General features: G+C 41.0%; 2 protein-coding genes across 5 annotated transcripts; one reads left to right on the top strand and one right to left on the bottom strand.

Moving 5' to 3' along the window:
* Nucleotides 1-304: 304 nt before the first annotated feature.
* Nucleotides 305-9,296, bottom strand: vwa7 (von Willebrand factor A domain containing 7). The gene is made up of 17 exons (XM_056374400.1): nt 8,933-9,296; nt 7,567-7,849; nt 7,200-7,433; nt 6,914-7,010; nt 5,650-5,784; nt 5,323-5,518; nt 4,980-5,149; nt 4,426-4,538; nt 4,181-4,297; nt 3,547-3,765; nt 3,014-3,146; nt 2,694-2,846; nt 2,486-2,578; nt 2,075-2,370; nt 1,587-1,723; nt 1,204-1,363; nt 305-1,078 (listed from the first exon to the last, which is right to left on the bottom strand). The coding sequence occupies exons 2-17, from the start codon at nt 7,810-7,812 to the stop codon at nt 518-520; spliced, it is 3,060 nt and encodes a 1,019-aa protein (XP_056230375.1). The 5' UTR covers nt 7,813-7,849; nt 8,933-9,296; the 3' UTR covers nt 305-517.
* Nucleotides 7,617-20,519, top strand: LOC130167886 (von Willebrand factor A domain-containing protein 5A-like). 4 transcript variants are annotated; one of them, XM_056374408.1, is made up of 19 exons: nt 7,617-7,743; nt 12,021-12,089; nt 12,744-12,946; nt 13,041-13,263; nt 13,781-13,956; nt 14,061-14,175; nt 14,252-14,427; nt 14,518-14,606; nt 14,717-14,861; nt 15,206-15,285; nt 15,365-15,479; nt 15,602-15,760; nt 15,964-16,067; nt 16,637-16,857; nt 17,662-17,706; nt 18,317-18,400; nt 19,514-19,704; nt 19,955-20,078; nt 20,174-20,519. In XM_056374408.1, the coding sequence occupies exons 2-19, from the start codon at nt 12,044-12,046 to the stop codon at nt 20,251-20,253; spliced, it is 2,376 nt and encodes a 791-aa protein (XP_056230383.1). In that variant the 5' UTR covers nt 7,617-7,743; nt 12,021-12,043; the 3' UTR covers nt 20,254-20,519. The 4 variants fall into 4 exon arrangements, with proteins under 4 accessions (XP_056230383.1, XP_056230386.1, XP_056230385.1 ...); XM_056374410.1 differs by lacking the exon at nt 7,617-7,743 and adding an exon at nt 10,933-11,102; XM_056374409.1 differs by lacking the exon at nt 7,617-7,743 and adding an exon at nt 11,454-11,527.
* Nucleotides 20,520-20,990: the final 471 nt, after the last annotated feature.

Genomic DNA, 20,990 nt, shown 5'->3' with positions numbered 1-20,990 from the left:
TCTATTTACACCAGTTTAAACAAACTCCTTTAGAGCAGCAGCGTGTTTACACTCATCCAGTGCAGAACAAACAGCAGGCAGAACTGAAAGACACAAAAGATGTCTTTCAAAAGTCATTGGGCTTTGCTGTGTTCTTGTTTCTTGTCAGTGTCTGCTTTTTTATATTAATGTTTTTATTGGCATTTTTCAGTATATGCATGATCGTATGTAAGTGTGTAATGTTTGTATTATGTGTATGAGTATGAATGTATGTGTAAGTGTGTAGATGGATATATGTGTAGTAGCAAAGTTATTGACAGCAATATTCAAATTATTCATTCTTTTATTCAGTGCACTTTTTAAGAATTACAGTAGCAAACACTTAATCAGTATCAGCAATAAGTAAAGACACATTTCTTTGCGTTATAAAAGGACAAGCTTTATATCTTCTTTGATGAGCTCCTTGTCTGGAATACTGGGATCCAGTGATCAACACATAGATTAGTTTGACCTGCAAAACATTAGTAATCACATCAAGCTAAAGCAGAGGATACCACAACAGGCTTAAGAGCAATAAAAAGATGCCTGTGAGTTTAATCCGACCAGCTCCACTAGTTTCTCTACTCCTGTCTCTTAGCTGCCTCTGCTGACCAGGCGTTAGATTGCAGCGCTTCATATTTCCAGCCGTATCCCACACCAGCAGCTCTGCCTGAGCAGAGCAGCAGCTGGACGTGTACCTCACCCACAGTGGCTGAGATGATCCGAGGACCCATTCAGACACATTTAAAGGGGAGTCTCCCTTCTCTAATCTGGCCTTGTGGTGGTGGTGGTGGTAGTGGCTTCCACTGGTTGTCATGTCCCTGTGTTCCTCTTGTTGGTCAGTGCCAGTCTGGGTGTTTCCCATGAACTCCTCTGTGGGTGGTGGGCTGAGGAATAAAGTCAGAATGCCTTCACCCCTCTTTAGCTGGAGGGCAGCGAGGCCGGAGCGCCCTCTGTCTGACACGACCAGAGACGCACTCCAGCTAGACTGTGTGCAAATGGAGGGACAGGTGGACTGCTCTCCTACAGCAGAGCACAATGGTGGGGACGTGTCAGGATCCTACAGGAGGAAGAGGAAGTGATGTCAGAGCGATGATCAGTGTGTGAGATTAATTAGTGATCTCCACAAAAACACAGTAGACTTCTGCATGAATTATATCCTGGTTGTTTTCAGTTAATGCTCACCGGGGGGACCACGGTCAAGTAGGTCACTGCGTAATTTGATTCTGTAGAGTTATGAACACGAACAGTGAGTGTAAGAGTGACAGTCGCTCCTGCCTGAGCCGTGGCAGGAGTGTGGATGTTCACCTGCTCATGGAAAGACCCGTTTTCTGCAACAGGGAAGCTAAGGAACAGAAAGTCAAACTTTAAAAACTTAATTTTGCTTTATTTAGAAGCTTTATTCATTTCTGACAGCACACATATAATTATGGCGACCATTCTGATTTAAAAATGTACATCTCTTCAAAATTATTTTACTTTATTACCTTATTAAGAGACAACAGTTTAAGTGCTCTGCTGTTCATTCTGTGACTGAGCAAGATGCTTTGTTTTTTTTTTTACCCTACCTGTGAGGTCCACTCTTATGAAGATATCCACAGTCATCATCCATGCTCAGACTGAAGAGTCGGGCCGGGCCGTGGTTCAGGATGTTGAAGTCCACTATTGTGCTGTGGCCGGGTACCAGGTGAGGGACAGACAACACCTGAGGTACAAAAATATGAAATTGTATGAATCAGAAAATTCACCAACACAGAATTTCAATGGAAAGTTGGTCATGGAACAGTTGCATGCCATGAAGTCAAAACAGTTAGCTAGAAGATGCTATAAAATGTTCCATAGAGCTAAAAGGAACTGCAGAATCGGGTGAAAATTGTGAGTAATAAAAAGGTAAAAATAAAAATTTAAATTTATGGTGCATCATTTAAGAACCCTGAATATGTTCGACAGAAGAGAGAAATTAACATCCATAAAGCATGTTTAACAACTGAGTCACAGCATTGACCTCCTTGTTACCAGAGCAACCCATGTTTTGTGTAACACTACTACAGCTTACCTGTATCTGAACACGAGTGGGCTGCACCATCTCCGTGGAAACCCTCTCCAGCTTGTTTCCTCTGCCGTCTCGGCCTGTAAGTTGAACACAGAAGGGAACGCTGGGAACAGAGCCCACCCATCCCACCAGCTCGTCCACTGAGTAGGATGACGGTGAAGAAGAAGAGGAGGAGGAGGAGTTCAGCGTCACCTGCTGGAGCGTCTCCCCTTGACCTCCCAGCAGCATCACATGAGTGAAAGATGCCTCGTCCTCTGGAGCCAGGCCTGTAACAGCCAGCACCAGAAAGGCAGGGACACCTGGGAAGTTAAATAAGGTAGAAAGTGTTTTTGTTAGATGGCAGGCACATCCCTGGGTGTGAGATTTACTGTTGACTGTCACTGATGCATCACCAATTATATATCAATACCTTACCTGCTACTGGACTGCCCTCCACTCTGGCCAGACCTGGGTGTGTCTCATTGGTTACAGTGGCAAAGTAATACAGGAAATCTACACTGCTGTCACCTGGTGGTGCAGATCAAAAGACACCTTTTATCTAAAGTGCAGTCTAATAATATCTAATGTGCAAATAATTATCTGTAGGGGGATTTTCTCAGTGTCTTGCACGGTTTTTCTTTACCTATCACATTGAATGTGAGGTGTCCGTCACTCTTGGCGTGGACTTTCCACTGGCCTGGCTGTATAGGGGGAAGCAGGCTGATACGGTACAGACCCTCAAAGTGCTCCAACTCTGCTAGGGGGCCTTGCTCGCTCAACAGAGACTGGTTTTGGTCTGAACAGGAGAGAAAGATGAATAATTGTGGAAAATAATTTATTGTCAAATGTATAGAAGAGCATTACAAAAGTGCAACTCAGACAGTAGTTCCCAGAATACTAATGCTGCCTAGATTTATCTTCCAGTTTATACTTGTATACCCTATAACTCTGCCCTAGATGTACCTGAAGGATTGGTAAGGATACACTCTGTCAGAATGCCAGTGACATGTAGGGTGACATTTTTTACTGAGCTGTCAACTCTGAAGCAATGGGAGGACATCAACTCCTGGGCACTCTCCACATGGAGTAGGGTCACCTGGGGAGTAAGGAAGAAAAAATGTGCTGAACATATCTCAATGATAACTGATGTTTCTACTTCAAAGAGATAGTCAACATTTCTATAATGAAAATGGATCACACAACAACTTTTATGTGAAAGTGATGACACACAGATATTACCAAACCCCGCAGTTCCTGTCAGCTCTATGGAGCGATTTAATGCTTGCCTCCAATTGGCACCAAAAGTCAGTGGGCAGATTGTTAATAGGAATATGAACCAGAGACTCATTAGTAATGATGTAGCTGAGTTGTCGGGAAACCCATAATGGGCCACGAGATAAATCTGAAGGCTTGTGAGATAATTATCAAGGTAGGAAAGCAGGAGAAAAAAACGATTAAAATGTTTATCCCCATTAAAAAGGATCTTAGTCTTGTACCTTGTCAGCAGCTGTGTAATCCTCCACTATGGTAGAGACCTTGTGGATGTCAGAGTTGGTGGTGAATATAGTCAATCCTCCTGACAGGGAGGACAGGGAAGAGTAAAGAGAGAAACGATCAGGGGACAAAACTTCCCCACTCCTCCTCTTTCTCCTCCTTCTCTTCCTCCTCCCTCTGGTCTCTGTATATTTGGGGTCTTCAGTTAGGAGAAATGTCACCTGTGGGAAAATCAGATTGGAACTTGAGCGATGGTTGAGCTGAAAGAAATGTGCCCAAAATACAACTTGTCCTCTCGCTTGTCACAGTGTCTGTCCACAGTAAATGCACCGGATGTAAGATAAGACACATTTAATTTCCCAATTCATCTCAGAAAGAAAAATGCACATGCACAATGTACGTAATACTCTTCCTCCTATTTGAAGCAATATAAGCAGCATCTGCAGACGTAGATAATGACTTCCTGACTTGAAAATTTGAATTGTTAATATCATTAGGTGAAACCTTTAAGTCTGAGATGTTATATTCAAACGTATCCCAGTAAAACCATGGCTCAGTGTCTTCAGACTAACCGCATGTGTACAATACTGAAGATGACAAATCTTTTATTGAGAGGAATAATCTTGAGAAACCTACCTTGCTCTGTTTCTCAAGTGTGAGTGCCTTCACCGTGTCAAACTTGTGGGCATCTTTAGGGGAGGCATCAGTGAATACAAATATCTCTGACAGTGGTGGACTGTGAGTGAGCGCCAACTGTAAACACACAGCGAAATGTGAAATCAGCTGCCACATGTGCTTACAATTCACACATGCTGCTTGGACCCCACTGTACCTGATCACTTCACCTCGAGTCCAACAAAACCAACAGCTTATAAAGTTACCTGAATGGCAGAGAGACACATCTCTGGTTCGTCTCCTCCTCCCAGCGCCATCAGGTTCTCCATGTGTTGCATAAACTGGTTTGGGTCATTGGTCTCATACACTGGTCCTACACCTGCAGAGCACAGTAGACCAGAAATGTTAGATGGTAAGTAACAGCCACAGACGTTTTCTGAAATAACAATGCAGCGGAGCCAGAGATATCGAGAGTTTGGTCAGAGATTTGGGTGTATAACACCACTAGTGGCTTATGTAGCCTCGGTAAGCTTGCTTCTTTCTAACACCACTAATGCAACTTTGTAGTGTTCATTCCTGACCAACACTGACTCAAATGACATCACTTCAGGCAGTATCAAATTTTGCATGGTTGCCTCTGGAGCCACAAAAGGTGTTTGTTTTTTTTCTCTCCTGTGCAGTAGTAGTGTATTGTGGTATATGCTTTTGGCCATAATAGAAAGAGGTCAAACATATGACTTTTTAGCCCAGCTCTTCAGGCAGATTTTTCCAGCTCTGTACAGTACTATTTTCTTTCCAAACTGTGACAGATATCCCTCACCTGGGTCATGGAAGGGCACAAGTAGAAAGGTGCCAGGCTGCCCAGGGCTGTTGGCTCGGCTCTGGATGATGGTGTGAGCCCGGAGGCGAGCAGCAGTGATCTCCTCAAACATGCTACCTGTGGTGTCCATGACGAATACCAGTGCAGGGACCTGCTTCACACTGAAGAACCTGTCAAAAGAAGTTTAGAAGGATCATAAAAACATACTACATACCATCATCAGCTGACATTTGCAACATATACTTGGGAAGCTGAATGGGAAAATGGTCTCAGACTTTTGGACCCTGCTGCATATTATTATGTGTTTTCTATTCAGACAATTGTAACAGTGGTTTAAAGTTACCGGAGGAAGGTTTCGTGACCAACAGTGTCCCTGAGGTCTCTCAGTACACTCAGGGTGGCCTCAGTGGCCAAAGTGGCAGCTTCCACATGGAGGTAATGGTGAGGGGAGAAGAGAGGTGAGGTGCTGTCCTTGTTGATGCCCCCTTTAGCCCCCATAAAGCGGCTACTGTCCAGAATACCCCCATGACTACATTTACCTGAAAAGTAAAAATAAGCCATGAAAACATTCTGTGTGGAAAATGCTTTTGATTTTAATTCACACGTTCCTTTGTTGTTGTTTTTTTTGGCAGGACTGCAGCTGTTGGTGGCTGAAGCTGGACTAGCATACCCTGAGGTTTTAGATGGTCAGTGCTGAAGTAGCCAGTGGTGAGCTGCTGGAGGCCTTGCTGTGTGTTTGTCAGTCTTGGCAGAAGGTTGTTTCGACAGGTGATACTGAAGCACTCCATACAGGTAGGGGTGTCCTCTGTGGACAGAAAGAGTGAGGGTTTAGTTTATCATCGTTAAAGCTCCAAATCCTTATTGTATGCCCTTTTTTTTTTTTTTTTTTTTTTTTTTAATTTATACAAAACTGATACTTTCCAATCATCTTTGTTTGGGTTTTTACTGTTTGGATTGAAGGTCTTTTCTTCACCATCAAGTACGCTGTGTGAGGATTTGGTACAGTATGCAACAGCTATATTTTGTTACAAGTTATCCGGCAAATGATTGGTCACAGGGAATGTCTACCATTCTGAGTTAAAACGTGTTAAAAGGCTTCACATTACTTTTCAGGTTTAAGGTCAAGTACATTGGAACTGTGAGGTAGATGGCATTTTTAGTTTTACCATCATAAATAAATAAATAATAAAACCATGGCACTGGTCATTCGCCTGTTAAGATTTCAGTCAGTTGTACTGGCCATGCAACATGTTAAAGAGCAAGGCACAAACAGTGATAGTGAGTGAAAATGACTGAAACAATTGATGTTTAAAACTGAATTTATACGGTATAGAACTAATTCCCTAAAAATGAAAGCTAAACCACTAGCTGTGTTTCCTCCTTCTGCCCATCAGCTGATCAGCCATGTGTCTGTAGACTTGTTTTTCTTTAGCCATTATCCTCAGTATGTATACATTACATAGTCAGAGTGTCCACTGTTGTAGTTGCCAGAATGTCTGTGTTGTTAGGTGTGGTTGTTGAACCAGCCAGATTACCTGCCTTTCCACTGACAAACTATTGACTTGTCATCTAGTTTGTTTAGCTTTATGGTTTTAGTCAGCAACACTAGTTGGCACATCATGAATTAATGTACAGCAAATGTTGGAAAATTCCCCAAATTTGTTTTTGTTTAACCATATCTGGCCTTATGTTTTGATTTGGAGTACAATAAATGTTTTTCCTTTTAATGAACCCAAATAAAAACTGTGTTCTGGGAGATCTTTATCGTGATATTAATCATGATACACAATCGACACCATGAGGCAAACATCTGCAGTCAGTAACTTGAGTAACTGATTTTGTGAAGAGATGCTTTGTAAGATCGTCATGCCACGATCAGGTTTTGATGTGATGAAGTGGGCAGTAGTGTAATCACAGATATGAATATGAATTACCTTTAGCCACAGGGATGGCAGGCTCCTCTGGCTGCAGCAGGTGCAGGTATATGGAGTGCTGGCCCATCTCCACCCAGTTACTGTGGCTGTAGAAGTCCTGGCAAAACACATGTATGAAAGACAAAGCCTTACCTGTTTTATTATGTTTATGTATGAGTACTTAAAAAGATTGTTCTTAAATTGGAAAACAGTATTGTTCAGAAGTAAGCTAATATATAAATTGTAACTAATTACCACTGTTACAGTATATCACATCTTCACATCTTCATCAATCACATCTGTGTACCTGCAGGGAGTGGAATAGCTGGCCCAAGCTGTGGTGAGCACTTTGGTACTCTTCGGCCTGTACTGAGCGCAGAGTCTGAGCCCACAACTGCTGTAACATCACCATGGCACTGTCCACACGCTCTGAATCAAAGTGGTACACCGGGTCGGACCTGGTGGAGATCAGGAAGTCCATGGCAGCGTTGGACTTCACCACTTCTCCCACAGCTCTCCAGAAGCCACGGCCTAGTCTGGTCTGGGAGGGACACAGGCTGATTTTTACCATCATTGGAACGAGAAGTAGTTCAGTGCTCGATATCACATGGATAATATGATTGACCTCAATGACTCTTTTATACTGGACGCACAGTAAATACACATCAGCTCACCTGTTCCTGTGCATGGTTTCCCTGGTGTTTTTTGGTGCTCTTTAGAGTCTCCAAGGTGACGTTGAGAATGGCCTGCTCCGTCATGTACTGGTGCGTGTGCGAGTCGAAGGACAGCGTTAACACTCGAGACCAAAAATTGGGGAGGAAACCCAAGCATGGTAGAGCCAGAAGGAGGAGGTAAGCGAGAATAAACCAGTACAATGGTTTCCCACTCTCCTCCCAGATTCTTCCTCTGGCTGTTGACATTATGTCCTGGAGATAGGCTGAGTAGGTCACATCGTACCTGCATAAAATAAAATAAAACCATGGGTTTTGCAGTAAATTGCAATACAAAATACACTCTTGTATCCAACTTTAAGGCAATTTAATAGGCATAGCACATGGTATAGACCTAAATAGATGCTAAAATGCTCTGTACAGCAGATGGGAACTGCAGAGTCAGGTCAGGTTTGTCAAGCAACACCTGTCACATTACACTTCCGTGTGTAGCGTCAATAAATTTGAGCTATAAAATTTCAAAGCTATTTTAGTTGCTTTGCCTTTTATGGATGCATGTTGAAAATAATGTTCCAACATCAAACAACATTTAGCTGAACTGAACCGACATTACCAAGAGAGTTCTTTAATGATTCATGATTTTGTCACATAAAATCAATTCTTGCTTATTAAATAGATGGTTATGAATTGACCCGACTCCTATTGTTCAGTAAAGTTTTGTGCTGATTTGATCAGTCTGTGCCAGTCATCCATGTGTCCTTTTCTGTCATCACCCACTCCTTATAACACCCCCCCCCCCTAAAACCTTCTCTCACATTTTTCTCAGCCTTGTCTGTACAGAGGCTCCTATTGTTCTTTGTCCACTTTATTCAGATACAATACTTTGGTTTTGTTCTCATAGTCTTATGATTTCACAAGGGAGACACTGAAACAAAGCATGAGGCCCACAAACAACTGCTCCCTCCACTCTGCCAGCGTCCATTCAGCAAATCACTTTTAATTGATCGGTGTGGGGCCTTAAATTGAGAACACAAAGATTCCTCCTATCAATCACTTTCTGATCTGATACATTTTTTTGTGTTTAACCTGTATAGTTTGCGTACTTCTTATCATTGCTTAGTTTGCCCATTACTGATGCATGTACGCACAGTGTATTAACTAGAGCTTAGCTTTGCACCAAACTTCCTCCTTCATCGCAGTGAAAGAATATCAACAAGAATATGAGTCATTTTTTAATTGCACAAATTAGTACATGCTGTATTCATTATTTTTTCAACCTCTGTTTGTATATTACCAGACAACTACAAACACTTCGTTATAGTTGTACCTTTAATCTAAGTTTTTCGACACAAAATAAAAATGTTCTTACCTCAGTTCATCCTGTCAGACTCTTCCTCTTTAGACTTGGTTGAGACGCGCATTAAGCTGAGACACCACAGTCACAGCGCACAGCAACGCCACAAATGTATGTTCATATAACAACTTAGAACCACAACTTGTTAACAGAGGAAACGGCCCCTGATATCACAGCATTCTTGTCTGTGTGACAAAATTATTGAGTCTTCACATTTGTCTGACCATGGGCTCTTGTCTCTGGCTGGCTCCTCGGTAAGAAAAATAACAACCAAGATATGAATGAAAGAAGCTCGGATGAGAGTCTAGTTGACACGGCACGGTCTTGGGTGTGTTTCTTAGTGAGGGGGGCACACCATGAGGCAGAGGACATCCCGTCATAGCTTCCCTACAGCCTTGTACCCCTCCTTACCCCCCATTATTGCATGGTGCATTGATTCACCACAATAGGGCTGCATATATTACCAGTCAGGGTGTTCAACTTAAGGCCTACCCCAACCCCCCCTGCCCTCTCTCCCTCCATCACTCCCGCTTTTCCTAAAGACACCAAAAAACACTGCTTTTCACAACTGCAAACACTACAACCCCTTCCTCTCTCCATAGTTACCCGCATTTCTAATGGCTGTTCAAAGAAGGGCATCAGTTGCTAGCCAACGCTTGTGACAATGCTGAACTTCAGTTTGTGTGACTGAATGTGGTAAAAGGACATGGACTAAATGATTGGGGTATTTTTCAGCTTTGGTCTTGTGTTGTTTCAGGGATTTGGCAGCTTCTCAACCACCTTTTAAGACTTAAACTAGTTTTCCAGAGCAAAAATATTTGTTCCCATTTTAGTTATGGGGTGAAAGAGAAACAAAGAGAGAAGAAGAATGTTTTGTGTCTGTAGTTGTGTGTATGTCTCACTCCAACTCGTGAGCAAGCCACAAAAAAACCCACTGTTTCTCTCAGAAAGTGAAAGTAGATTGTTGGGAAGCTTGATCACACACACCTACAGAAGCAGGGTGATGGGTGAAAACATTTAGAACAACCAGAGGTCATACTTCTTTGAACTTCCCAATTTACTGGAAGATAGCTGCAGGTGGTTAGTGCATGTTTCCTGTTTACCTGCGGTAAGGTAACCCACTTTTATTCTGGGTTGATAGATTTTCACACTGGTTTTGCTTCAGCAAGAAGATTCACATGACCCAGTTTTACTGTCACATCAACCACATACATTACTTTACATATTATAATAGGTCTACTCTTGCTATGCTAACATATTCTCTGTGTGTTTATAAGAACTGCTCCTGGTATTTTTCTGTGTATAGAAGCATTAATTTAGTCATAACAGACTGCAGAACTCACTCTCTGCAACAATGATAATGAAGGTCCTGATTTGGATAGTTACTTCCCATTTTCCAACGGGTGTCTTTTTACTGCTCTCATCTTGTGATAGCTATCAGCACCACTTGCCCTCCACTTTTTACAGTTGTGGGGGAGTTTTTATGCCAATACATTGCTGATGCCAGTTACTCCGAAAACCCTCAAACCTCATCAGACATCGGAAAATACATATCACGTTTAAATATATGAAGGCACAGCTAGACAGAAAAAAACTGCCAGGAATTAAAGGCATCATTTGAACAAAACGAAATTCAGTATTTACTTTTGCTATCCTTCCATCCTATTTGTTGAACAGACATAAAAAAAAAAAAAATATATACATTAGGCTTCCAACTTGTTGTGAACATATTTTCATCTACTAACTGGTTCTTAAAAACCACAGAGCACATGACAGCAGGGCTCACTCAATGATTTTGAAATATATTTTTATTACTTCCACTAAGGGGGTTTTCAGCTGTGTCTGTCCGTCTGTTTGTTTGTTTGTCAGCAGGATTAAACAAAAAGTATTGAACTGATTTGTACCGAACCAGGTGGGTAGACGGGGCAGGGCCGAGGTAGGAACCCATTAAATTCTGGGGCAGATCTGGATCATATTCTTTGAATTTAAATTTTTTTTTTCTCAGAATTTTGGTTTATGTTGTTTGACGGAGGTCTGTGCTCTCTGACTGCACTTCTGTTCTATTTTATTATTGTGGACCACTGGAAGAAAGCATGCAGGGATCCAGAGTATGCCACATTAACGCTGAGCATTTTTGAAGCGTCTCCAAGCTGATGACATGCCACTGAGATTTCTTCCGAAATAAGTCAGTCCATCATTTTATTTTTTTTATTATTTAGTGTCCGACTTCTGAGAATCTAATGTATCATCTTTATTTATTCATCGGTGTGCACAATTTAGATTTACTGCTCATTATATTTGAGTGTGCGTTGTCTTTTAGGCGGTAGGAACTGAATGACTGAACTATTGTGAAATAACTTGACTTAATTCATGTATCGTGATTATTAACAACACGTGCACGGATTAGCAATAAGTTGAGCGTTAGCTAGTAGGTTTGGGAAAAGGTCAGTGGTAGATAGAAGAATGCAAGTAACAGGGCGACTCGACCTGCCTCGTGGGCGCACCAGCCGAGCGTAGGTAGTAGGCGTGTCATGAATTTGACTGTAAATAGGTCAGGCAGGAACCTCCGTGGCTGACACTTCATGCGCTCGGTACACTTTCTACGTAAAGGTATGCCTCGGATGAATTGTTTTCATTATTGGAATATGCTTAAAAGTCACCTTTATTGACTGTATAGTGTATAGGTGAAGATGTCTATGTACTGTATGTTGAACCTACTGCATGCTGTACACGTGTATTATTATACACCAGGTGAACAGTGCTCTGCTTTTGCGCAGATGCACAGATTTTCCTTCAGTTGAGTCACATCTGTCATTTTGACAAAAGACAGTAAGGTAACAGTTTCTGCCACAAACAAATAACAGTAATATTACACATTGTTGGGTATTATTGTAAGTTACGTTGGTCTTTTTAACCATCACTTCTTTGGTGTGATCCCTCTACTCTAACAGCTCACACACGCCATGTTGTGATTCATCTTATATAAAAAGCAAAAACTCATCTTGTAAACCACCATGCACTTTAAATATAAGAAATAATAATAATAAAAAATACATAGTTTCATATAGACGTATATAAAGTTTAATTTCTTTTATTTTTACAGACTTTGTTACCTGTTGAGCTGACATGATGGTGAACTGCTGTGGCCTGCTTACTGCCAATAAAGCACCAGGTACAGTGCTGTCAGACAACACATCTATTTTGTATATTAGGTTTTGCTCATGTAAAAAGTTGATTTACTAACTTTTCTTCATACCCACAGCCTCTCACAGAGAACCGACTGATTAACCATATTAACTTGCAGTAACAAAATACAGATTCTGTGTCTGTATTTTTTCCCATTGTAGTCTGTTAAATAGTGCTGTCTATTCAGATTCTTAAAAATTGATCAGATTAGAACTGATTAGCCCATCTGAAATGTGAAGATTTGCTAATTTCATTTGGATTCATATATAACCGAATGCGTAATTTGAAGACCTTAAATTCAGCTCCTGTAACTTCGGTTGTCTAGTACTGAAATTAAGAAATTTATTGATTTACTGATAATTTTAAATATTGCTTATTTAAGGCCTTAGTGTCGATATTTCAACATGTGTAAGAATGATTGTGGGTGTGAATTGACTTGTGTGTGCTGATATTTGTCCATGTGAGTCAGTTTTTGGTCCATAGGGTTTTTCAAAACATCTTTAAAATTGATAAAGTATACATATTCACACTTGGGGGAAAGGAGAGAATCCAGCAATTTGGGAACCTTAATCATCAATCATTGTAAATACTATTTTCTGTTTGTCTGTGTCCATTGTTTTTCCTTCCATTTCTCGGTCAGTTCCTCTGAAGAGCATCGAGGTGGAGCTGGAGGTCAGGGACCATGTGGCTACAGTGGTCTCCACCCTGACCTACGAGAACAAGGAGGACAAACCAGTAGAGGCTGTTTTTGTCTTCCCTCTGCCTGGAGATGCTGCTGTCTGTCATTTCAGTGCTAAGATCGGACAGACACAGATTGTAGCTGAGGTGAAGGAGAAACAGCAGGTGAGCTGGACAGTAAATGCTTACTCACTGTAATGGATCTTAAAGGAAAAATAAACATGGTGAATGTTGCTGACATGTGTCATCTGTGCTCCAGGCTCGTGAGGAGTATGATGATGCGCTGAGCTCTGGTCAGCAGGCCTTCCTGTTGGAGGAGAGTGAGCAGAGTCCAGATATATTTACCCTGAGTGTGGGCAGTCTGCCTCCAGGAGAGAGCGCCTCCATCCGGCTGGAGTACGTCACTGAGCTGGCTGTGCAGGCTGATGACGGGCTGAGGTTTTGTCTGCCTGCTGTGCTCAACCCTCGCTACCAACCTCAGGGTAAGAAATGCAGCCAACACTTTAATTTAGTGAACGCCAAACTGGTTTTTTGTGTTTCTGTGGAAGCATCAATTACCAAATGCACCATTCACACACAGGTGGAAGTTAAAAACCATTGTGAAATACACCAACAGAACATCTGGCAGTTGTGCTGTGCTGTAAAGCATCTGGGATTTTTGAGGGTGAAACACTGTTGGAAAACATTGTAGGAAAACCAGCCAGTACTTTCACCACATGGACTGCCATCCATGCATTGGTACATATATCGTCCAGAAGATGAATCCTATTGTCTTATCCTCTGACCAGCAAGTCAAAGTAAAGATTTCTGCTGCTAAACATGGGTCTGTTAGCATGCTACCATTAGCATTTAGCTAAAGAATATACTTGAGTACAGCCTTAGACAGCTGCTAGCAAAACTGTAGACTTGTCTTGTTTTAGTTTGACTGGTAGCTATGATTTACGTTAGATGCTTAAATGTAAGATGTCTGTAAGTTTAGGATTGCTAACTTTTTCACAGGAAGTGGAGGTAGTGAAGGTGCCAGTGTCCAGGTGACTTCTGTTCCAGCCTCTCTGGTTCCCTACAGTCTGTCTTTTTCCGCCCGAGTGTCCTCTCCTCGTCCAGTCTCTAAAGTAGAGTCCAACTGTTCCCTGGACCCTCTCCAGCACCTCAACACAGAGCAGACCCAGGCCACGGTAGGTAGACTGTTAATGTGTCTGCTGTGTGCGATTGTTCCTCAGTGCTAAGAACAAAACATATTACTTTAATGAAGTTCATGAGTGTGTTTTTTGAACTGCAGGTGAAGTTGGCTGCAGGACACAAGTTTGACAGAGATGTTGAACTGTTGATTTATTACAAAGATGCCCACCAGCCCACTGCTGTGGTGGAGGCAGGACAGACCACAGCCAAGACTGGTGAGTGCAAATTAGAGAAGTTGTTACTCTGTTAGAATAGAAAGTTACATGTTAGAATAAATAATATGTGTTTCAGGCACTCTGATGGGTGATCCAGTCTTGATGCTGAGTCTGTACCCTGAGTTCCCCCAGTCTGTGATGTCTTCAGTCGCCTCATGTGGAGAGTTTGTGCTCTTGATGGATCGATCTGGGAGTATGGGTTCACGTATGAACAACGGCAGGGGTCAACAGACTCGCATTAGCAGTGCCAGGGTATTCAGCAAGTGCTAACTCAATCATAAAATCATCCATAGTGTCCCTTTCACAGAGTAACCTTCAATATTTTTCCTCTGCTTACGTCAGGATACTCTACTGCTCCTGTTGAAGAGCTTACCAATGGGCTGCTATTTCAACATCTACAGTTTTGGGTCCAGTTTTGAACACATCTTCCCGTAAGTGACTCCCTCATTTCACTCAGTTTAATACCTTCCTGTCTTTATTTTTAGTGCTTGTATATGTGTGATTGCCTTGGTGCGTATGTTCAAATATTTTGTGATGGCAGTAAGAGTGTGGAGTACAGCCAGAGCTCTATGGAAGAGGCTCTGAAGAAGGTTGAGCTGATGGAGGCTAATTTGGGAGGAACAGAGATCCTGAAGCCCCTCAAACATATTTACAGCCAGCCCTGCATTCCCAGTCAGCCAAGACAAGTAAAACACACACTGCACACACACGGTTAACATTTTAAACAGGTTGTCTTTAACATACATTACCAGTCAAAAGTTTGGACACATGTTCCCATTCACTTACCATGTGTCCAAACTTTTGACTAGTAACGTATGTGTATTTTAGATATGGCTTTTGTCTTTAATAATACCATACCAATTCAGTGCAGAACTTCCTACTGTTTGTTTTTTAACTGGACTAACAGGTTTTTGTCATTCTTTACACTTCACCATAGAAAGCAGTTGTGTTCCTGCAGCAGCATCCTAACACATGCTGCATGTGTCTGGGTGTGATGTTATGTAACTCCTGTGTAAACTCTCCTCCCTAGCTCTTTGTCTTTACTGACGGCGAGGTGTTCAACACCAAAGAAGTGATAAATCTGGTGAAGAAGAATTCAGGTTCCCACAGGTGAAACAAAAACACACGCTCACAGTATGTCTCATGTTGTAGTGCTTTGTGTGTTAAAAACAAAACTACTGTATTGCAGGTGTTTCTCCTTTGGGATTGGGGAAGGGGCCAGCTCTGCTCTTATCAATGGGTTGGCCAAGGAAGGAGGAGGTCATGCTCAATTCATCACAGAGACTGACAGGATGCAACCTAAAGTAAGAAAGATATAAACATAGCAAAGCTGTCAAGTTAAAATATGCAACAGCAGATTTGTATTTATACAGAAATCATGGTTTCATTAAGTAAAAGCTCAGTGGAAAGTCTTTTCTCCCACCAGGTGATGCAGTCACTGCGATTTGCTCTGCAGCCAGCAGTTGTGGACATCACAGTCACATGGGATTTACCAAAAGGAGTGTCTGCCACTGCTCTCTCTCCACCAATCACAGCACTTTTCCAGGGTCAAAGGTCACTGGTTTATGCCCAGCTCACTGGGCAGGTAGGAGCAGCACCATCTCATAGTGAATTACCTCTCTGCTCTGATTTGTTTCAGCATTCAGCTATATTAATATAATGATTTGAAGTCATCACACTGCTGTAGATCAGGAAGCAGCAGACTCTGTTAAACTAATTCTGAGCATTTCTGTGCAGCATGTAGTTATAGCAATTACTATGGTTTCTAACACTGTAATGCTTTCTCAGAGTTCAGAGGCAGCACAGGGCTGTGTGATGGTGAAGTACAGCCTGGCAGGTCATCCCTCTCAGAACCCGCTCCCATTCAATCTCAAACCTGCAGAGGACTCTGGGTAAAACAGTTTTTGGTCAGACAGTGCTATTCCAAATTTTGAGTTCAACTATTTAGATGGGAAAATAGTATATAATATAGTTATTGCTCTAAAAATAAAGACAATTAAACTTTGTCATGCTACCATGTACAGCAAAACATAAATTGGACATGTTATGACCCAAAATGCAGAATACAGACAAGAAGACAGTTAGTAATTTAAATGCAGTTTTACTGAAGACTTGTGGGGTGGGGGAGGCTGGATTGTTGGAAGAGATGGAGCTTGTTTAGCAGGGCAAGCATATGGCGGAGGAAACGGCAAGGACTGGAATTACAGAGTTGGTTGTGGCAGACGACTGGAGAGACCGGGATGATGAACCACGTGATTACACTTAATGATCTGGCAAAGACTGCAGGGAAGTTTCAGGGTTTAAATACTGCAGCAGGCTGGATGCTGCGCGATGATAGAGGGGAAAATGGCAGGAAAACTCAGGGAATGACGAAAGGAAACAGCCTAACCATAACAAATACATGATTAGCTAGACATACTGCACATCTCTACCTGTGTTCACTCCTCTGTCCTATCTGCAGATTAACAGTCCACAGGTTGGGTGCTCGGACTCTGATTCGCTCCCTGGAGATGGAAGAGAGAGAACACAGAGGACAGCAAGATGAAGGAGTGAAGAAGAAGGTGGTGGAGCTCAGTGTCCAATCAGGGGTCAGCAGTTCCTACACTGCCTTCATTGTTGTCAATAAAGGCAATAGCAAGCCGATTCAAGGACCTCTGGTGCGCAGAAATATTCCAACACCCGGTAAGTGCTTTTTCAGTAGCAAATGAAAAACTAATACTGTATCACCCACTGCTTTAAAGTTACTATTGGTGACCAAGGCTGAGTCTGATACACTGATGACCCATGACATTTTGACAACCCATGGTCTTTTGCGTGCCGCTAAGGCTTGTAGTCTACCAGACCTCTGAAGGTGCCCTTTGCACCTGTCCGGCCCCAAGACGTTAGCAGATGATCCTTTAAGTCCTGCAAGTTGCAAGGGGGAGCCGTTGCAGATTTGACTTGTTCTAGCACATCCCCTAACATCTTGTCACCGGTCCTCAGATCACTGTCGGTACGCACTCAACACTGCCGACTGGGAGCATGAGTCTTCCCGCTTTAGAGATGCTCCAGCCCAGTAGTCTGGCTCTATCAGGTCTTTATACCTGATCATTTCTCCTACATCCAACACACTGACTACAAGCAGGGGGCATTCACCATTGGTACGAGATAATCAATGTTATTTGCTTCATCTGTGAGTGGTCATCGTGTTTTGGGTCATTGGTGTAGAAGACAATCTCAATGCAAATGCTGTCACGTTATAAAAATCGTTACTCATTCACAAATTTACAAATCATTGTTATTATTGCATTTGATTTGAAGATAAGTTCACATACCTGCATGTACTTGTATTTAAAAAGTCTCACTTATTACGTTATATGAAGTTATTTTGGATATTTGAACAACTTGAGTATTTAACGTATTTTAACTACTTGCTCAGAAACCCGTCATTTAGTTCATATTTTCATTCACTAATTTTTTTTTTTTTTTTTTTTTAATTTCTTGAAGTATTGTTGAAGGCCCGTGCTCGACCCAAGATTGCAAGATTCGGATGTAAGTAAAAATCTGAATGGGAGTTATTCCCACATCTTAATGTATTTCTATAAATACAGTAAGTTGATTCAACCACTGAACAAAAAAAACATTTTAGTGGCAGAATTGCTCTCTTTGTTTTTTGCAACTTTAATGTGAAATACTGTATAGGAGTTGTTTTGGCTCTGGTATGCTTTGTTAGTCATTGACATGCACACAACATGCACTTGCCTAGAGCAGTAAGTGAGGAAGGTTGAGCTGTTACACATTTTTTGTGACATTTTTTCGAGTATTATTGAACAACTTGTACATTTGTAAATACGGTAAATGGATGAACAGTGAGTGTACTTTATGTATGTGTGCATGGAGGCACGTATACGCCCATAACATGCAAAAGAACCATTAGATTGTGTCTAATTAAATAAAACACGTTAAAACATTTTTTTCATTAGCTGAAAAATCTCTGTTTTACCACTACACATAACCTTAACAGTTTTCTACATTTGTCATTGTCCCACATTAGAGAGCCATATCATTGCACTGGATGCCACCATTTTTCATCAAGGTGACACGGGTCCTGTGGATTTATCCAGAAACCATTCTGTACCTGGTTGTTCTGCTTTCTCAAAAGGTTGTAGAGGAGCTACGCTTGGCAGCCTTCACAGAAAAATGGGGAAACCAAATCAGATGCTTTCACTGCTTCAGCTCAATAGTTGTAAGCACCCATGCACTTTGAATTTTCACTGAACTGTTTTCAACAGCTGCCACAACATGCTGGTATTACTGTAATAGACTTAAGTGAGTAAAACATTTTGTAGACTAACACTGATTTTCATATTCATTTTGTTGTAAAATATTTCTCTGGGTATTTCTTATGGGCAGAAGTATGTGCGATGATATAATAAATACAAATACAAAAATAAAAATAAAAAATATAAATGTAAATTATTTGATTCTTTCAATACAAATGTTCAAGCTGAGAAATTCAAATTCAAAAGGTTAAGATTCACTTGAATAATTTAATTCAAATCTGATACTGAATAGCATAATTTGAAAAAACAAAACAAAACAACTGTCCACTGTGATAAGTGTTGTAAGAGCTGAAACTGCAATGGCAGTCAGAAACAAATCTGGGGCACTCTGATTGTACATGTGAAACTAAAAATACTTTATTAATATATGGATACGCCAATGCGTTTGTGTATCCATTTATTAGTAAAGTGAAATGTGACAGTGAAATGGAGTAAATATTACAATATTAAATAAAGAAATACGGTGTGCTCCAGTTGCTACTGGTTAAGATGCATGCTGCATAACTGGAATGATGGTGGTTTGAATCTGGCAGTGGACTGTGTGCATGTTGCCCCCCATCTCTCTTTCTCCTTTTGTCTTTTCCTGTCATATCTACATAGGGTAAAAACAGACATTAAATTCCCCCAAAATATATAAAAAATACAATTTTGAAAATGTATATAAATAATATTTACTTTATTATACAGGTAAGATTTTGTAGTATAAAAGTGTTTGAATGAAAACATCATGCATAATTTCTTGACCCAATATTTTCTAACTGGGTATAGATTTCCTACAGACACTGTTGGAATGAATATTATTTAAAGTGCAATACATTTTTTTAGTTTTTGGTAGAAGTCTGCAAACACTGAACTTTAAAGGTATAAAATGTAACATTTCTGCATTAAATGTCTAAAGATTACTAGACTTATGTTATATATTTTATTGAGTTTTTGTCATCATCAAGTCAAAATGTATTTGTGCATTACTTTGCTTTATGACCAAACACCTGCAAAACTAATGACATTCCCATCAGCTTCAGCTGTACTTTCTTCAGCCTTGGATGATGAAGATATTGAAAGACCCATACCCAAACAGCCTTGCAGAGACTCTTTGCTGCAGGTGGTTTCCCTCCAGAATGCGTCCGGCTCCTGGCTGTTTAATCCAGCTCTGGCTGATGTACTGGGAAAGACCAGCGAGGAGGTGGACAAGTCAAAGCCTGCATTGGTGGGTTACTGTCAAATATAATGACACAGATTTATATTGGGATTTGTTTTGATATTATACAGTGACCACCTGGCTGCATCAAATATTTCAGTGTCTTATTTTTGTGCATCATGTTATTATGTTGTTTTAAAGTAAAGTTGCTCAGAACCAACAGGCTACATTTTCCCCTGAGATACTTTATGTACTTTGTTCTCTTTGATTTTCTGTCACTTGTTGTCCTTACATGACTTTCTTTGATTTGTGGAATTAGGTGACACAGGAAGTGTGGGCCACCATTCTGGCTCTGATCTGGCTTCATGCTTTCAAGATGGATGCTAAGGAGGAGTGGGAGCTTCTTGCTATGAAGGCCGTGTCATGGCTCCGTGCTCAGAATGGTAAAAACCATGATAGTAATGCTGATGCTGTTGTTTTTAACAGTATGTGCTGGTTAAATCAGCTATTTGACTTGTTTTTCTCTCTTTTTTTTCAGCACCATCTGTGGCAGAGTGTGTGGAAGCTGGAAATGCACTGTTGGGTTGCAAGGTGCAGGAAGACGTCCTGGGGCTCTGAGGTTTTCATTAAACCAGCTGTGCTTTAGGATTGGTGCAGAGACGCAGATTTACTCCATTTTACAGCTTTTACACTGTCAACATAGAACCTTACTATCTACCCAGTAACAATTCTATATTATTCTATTATGTTTTCGTATTTTCATTTGGTGTTTCCCTTAGTTTTTTTGTGTATTTGACTTTTACAGTATTGCTAGATGCTAAAAAAACTTTTCAGAACAGCGTTTAATCCTTATCTGACGTAAATCAAGTAAATGGTTGATGGATGATGGATGATGTTTTGTTTTTTTAAAACTAACCAACCAGATACAGCTGCTTCTTGTGGTAATGTTAAGAGGTGGTAGAGCTCTAAATCACAGCTGAGTTATATTCGCAAAGATTCTGAAAAAAATACTTTTGGACACCAACTGAAAGCAACATCAACAGGATTAAGGCCATATAAATACTAAACTTTCCAATTTAACTGTTTGAGATTTTAGCAATAAAGTTACACCAAAACTTGTGTCTAAAACCATTTACACCCAAGTAAATCAGTGAATCCACTGTACTCTGGTATCCAACGACTAGAAACCTCAGGAAAGCATCACTAAACCCATCTCACAGGCACATAACCCTTTACGAAATGAACATATGAACATATTACAGGTTAAATATCTCTTTTTGTCTCTGTTTGTCTCTGTTTTGATCAGAGTCAACATCTCTTGGTTCTTTTTTGATTTAAAAAAAAAAGTATGTTTC

This window comes from Seriola aureovittata, chromosome 4 (assembly GCF_021018895.1).
Source record: "Seriola aureovittata isolate HTS-2021-v1 ecotype China chromosome 4, ASM2101889v1, whole genome shotgun sequence".
Lineage (NCBI taxonomy): Eukaryota > Metazoa > Chordata > Actinopteri > Carangiformes > Carangidae > Seriola > Seriola aureovittata.
Note: the sequence above shows the minus strand (reverse complement) of the source record. Positions and strands in the feature narration are given on the sequence as shown.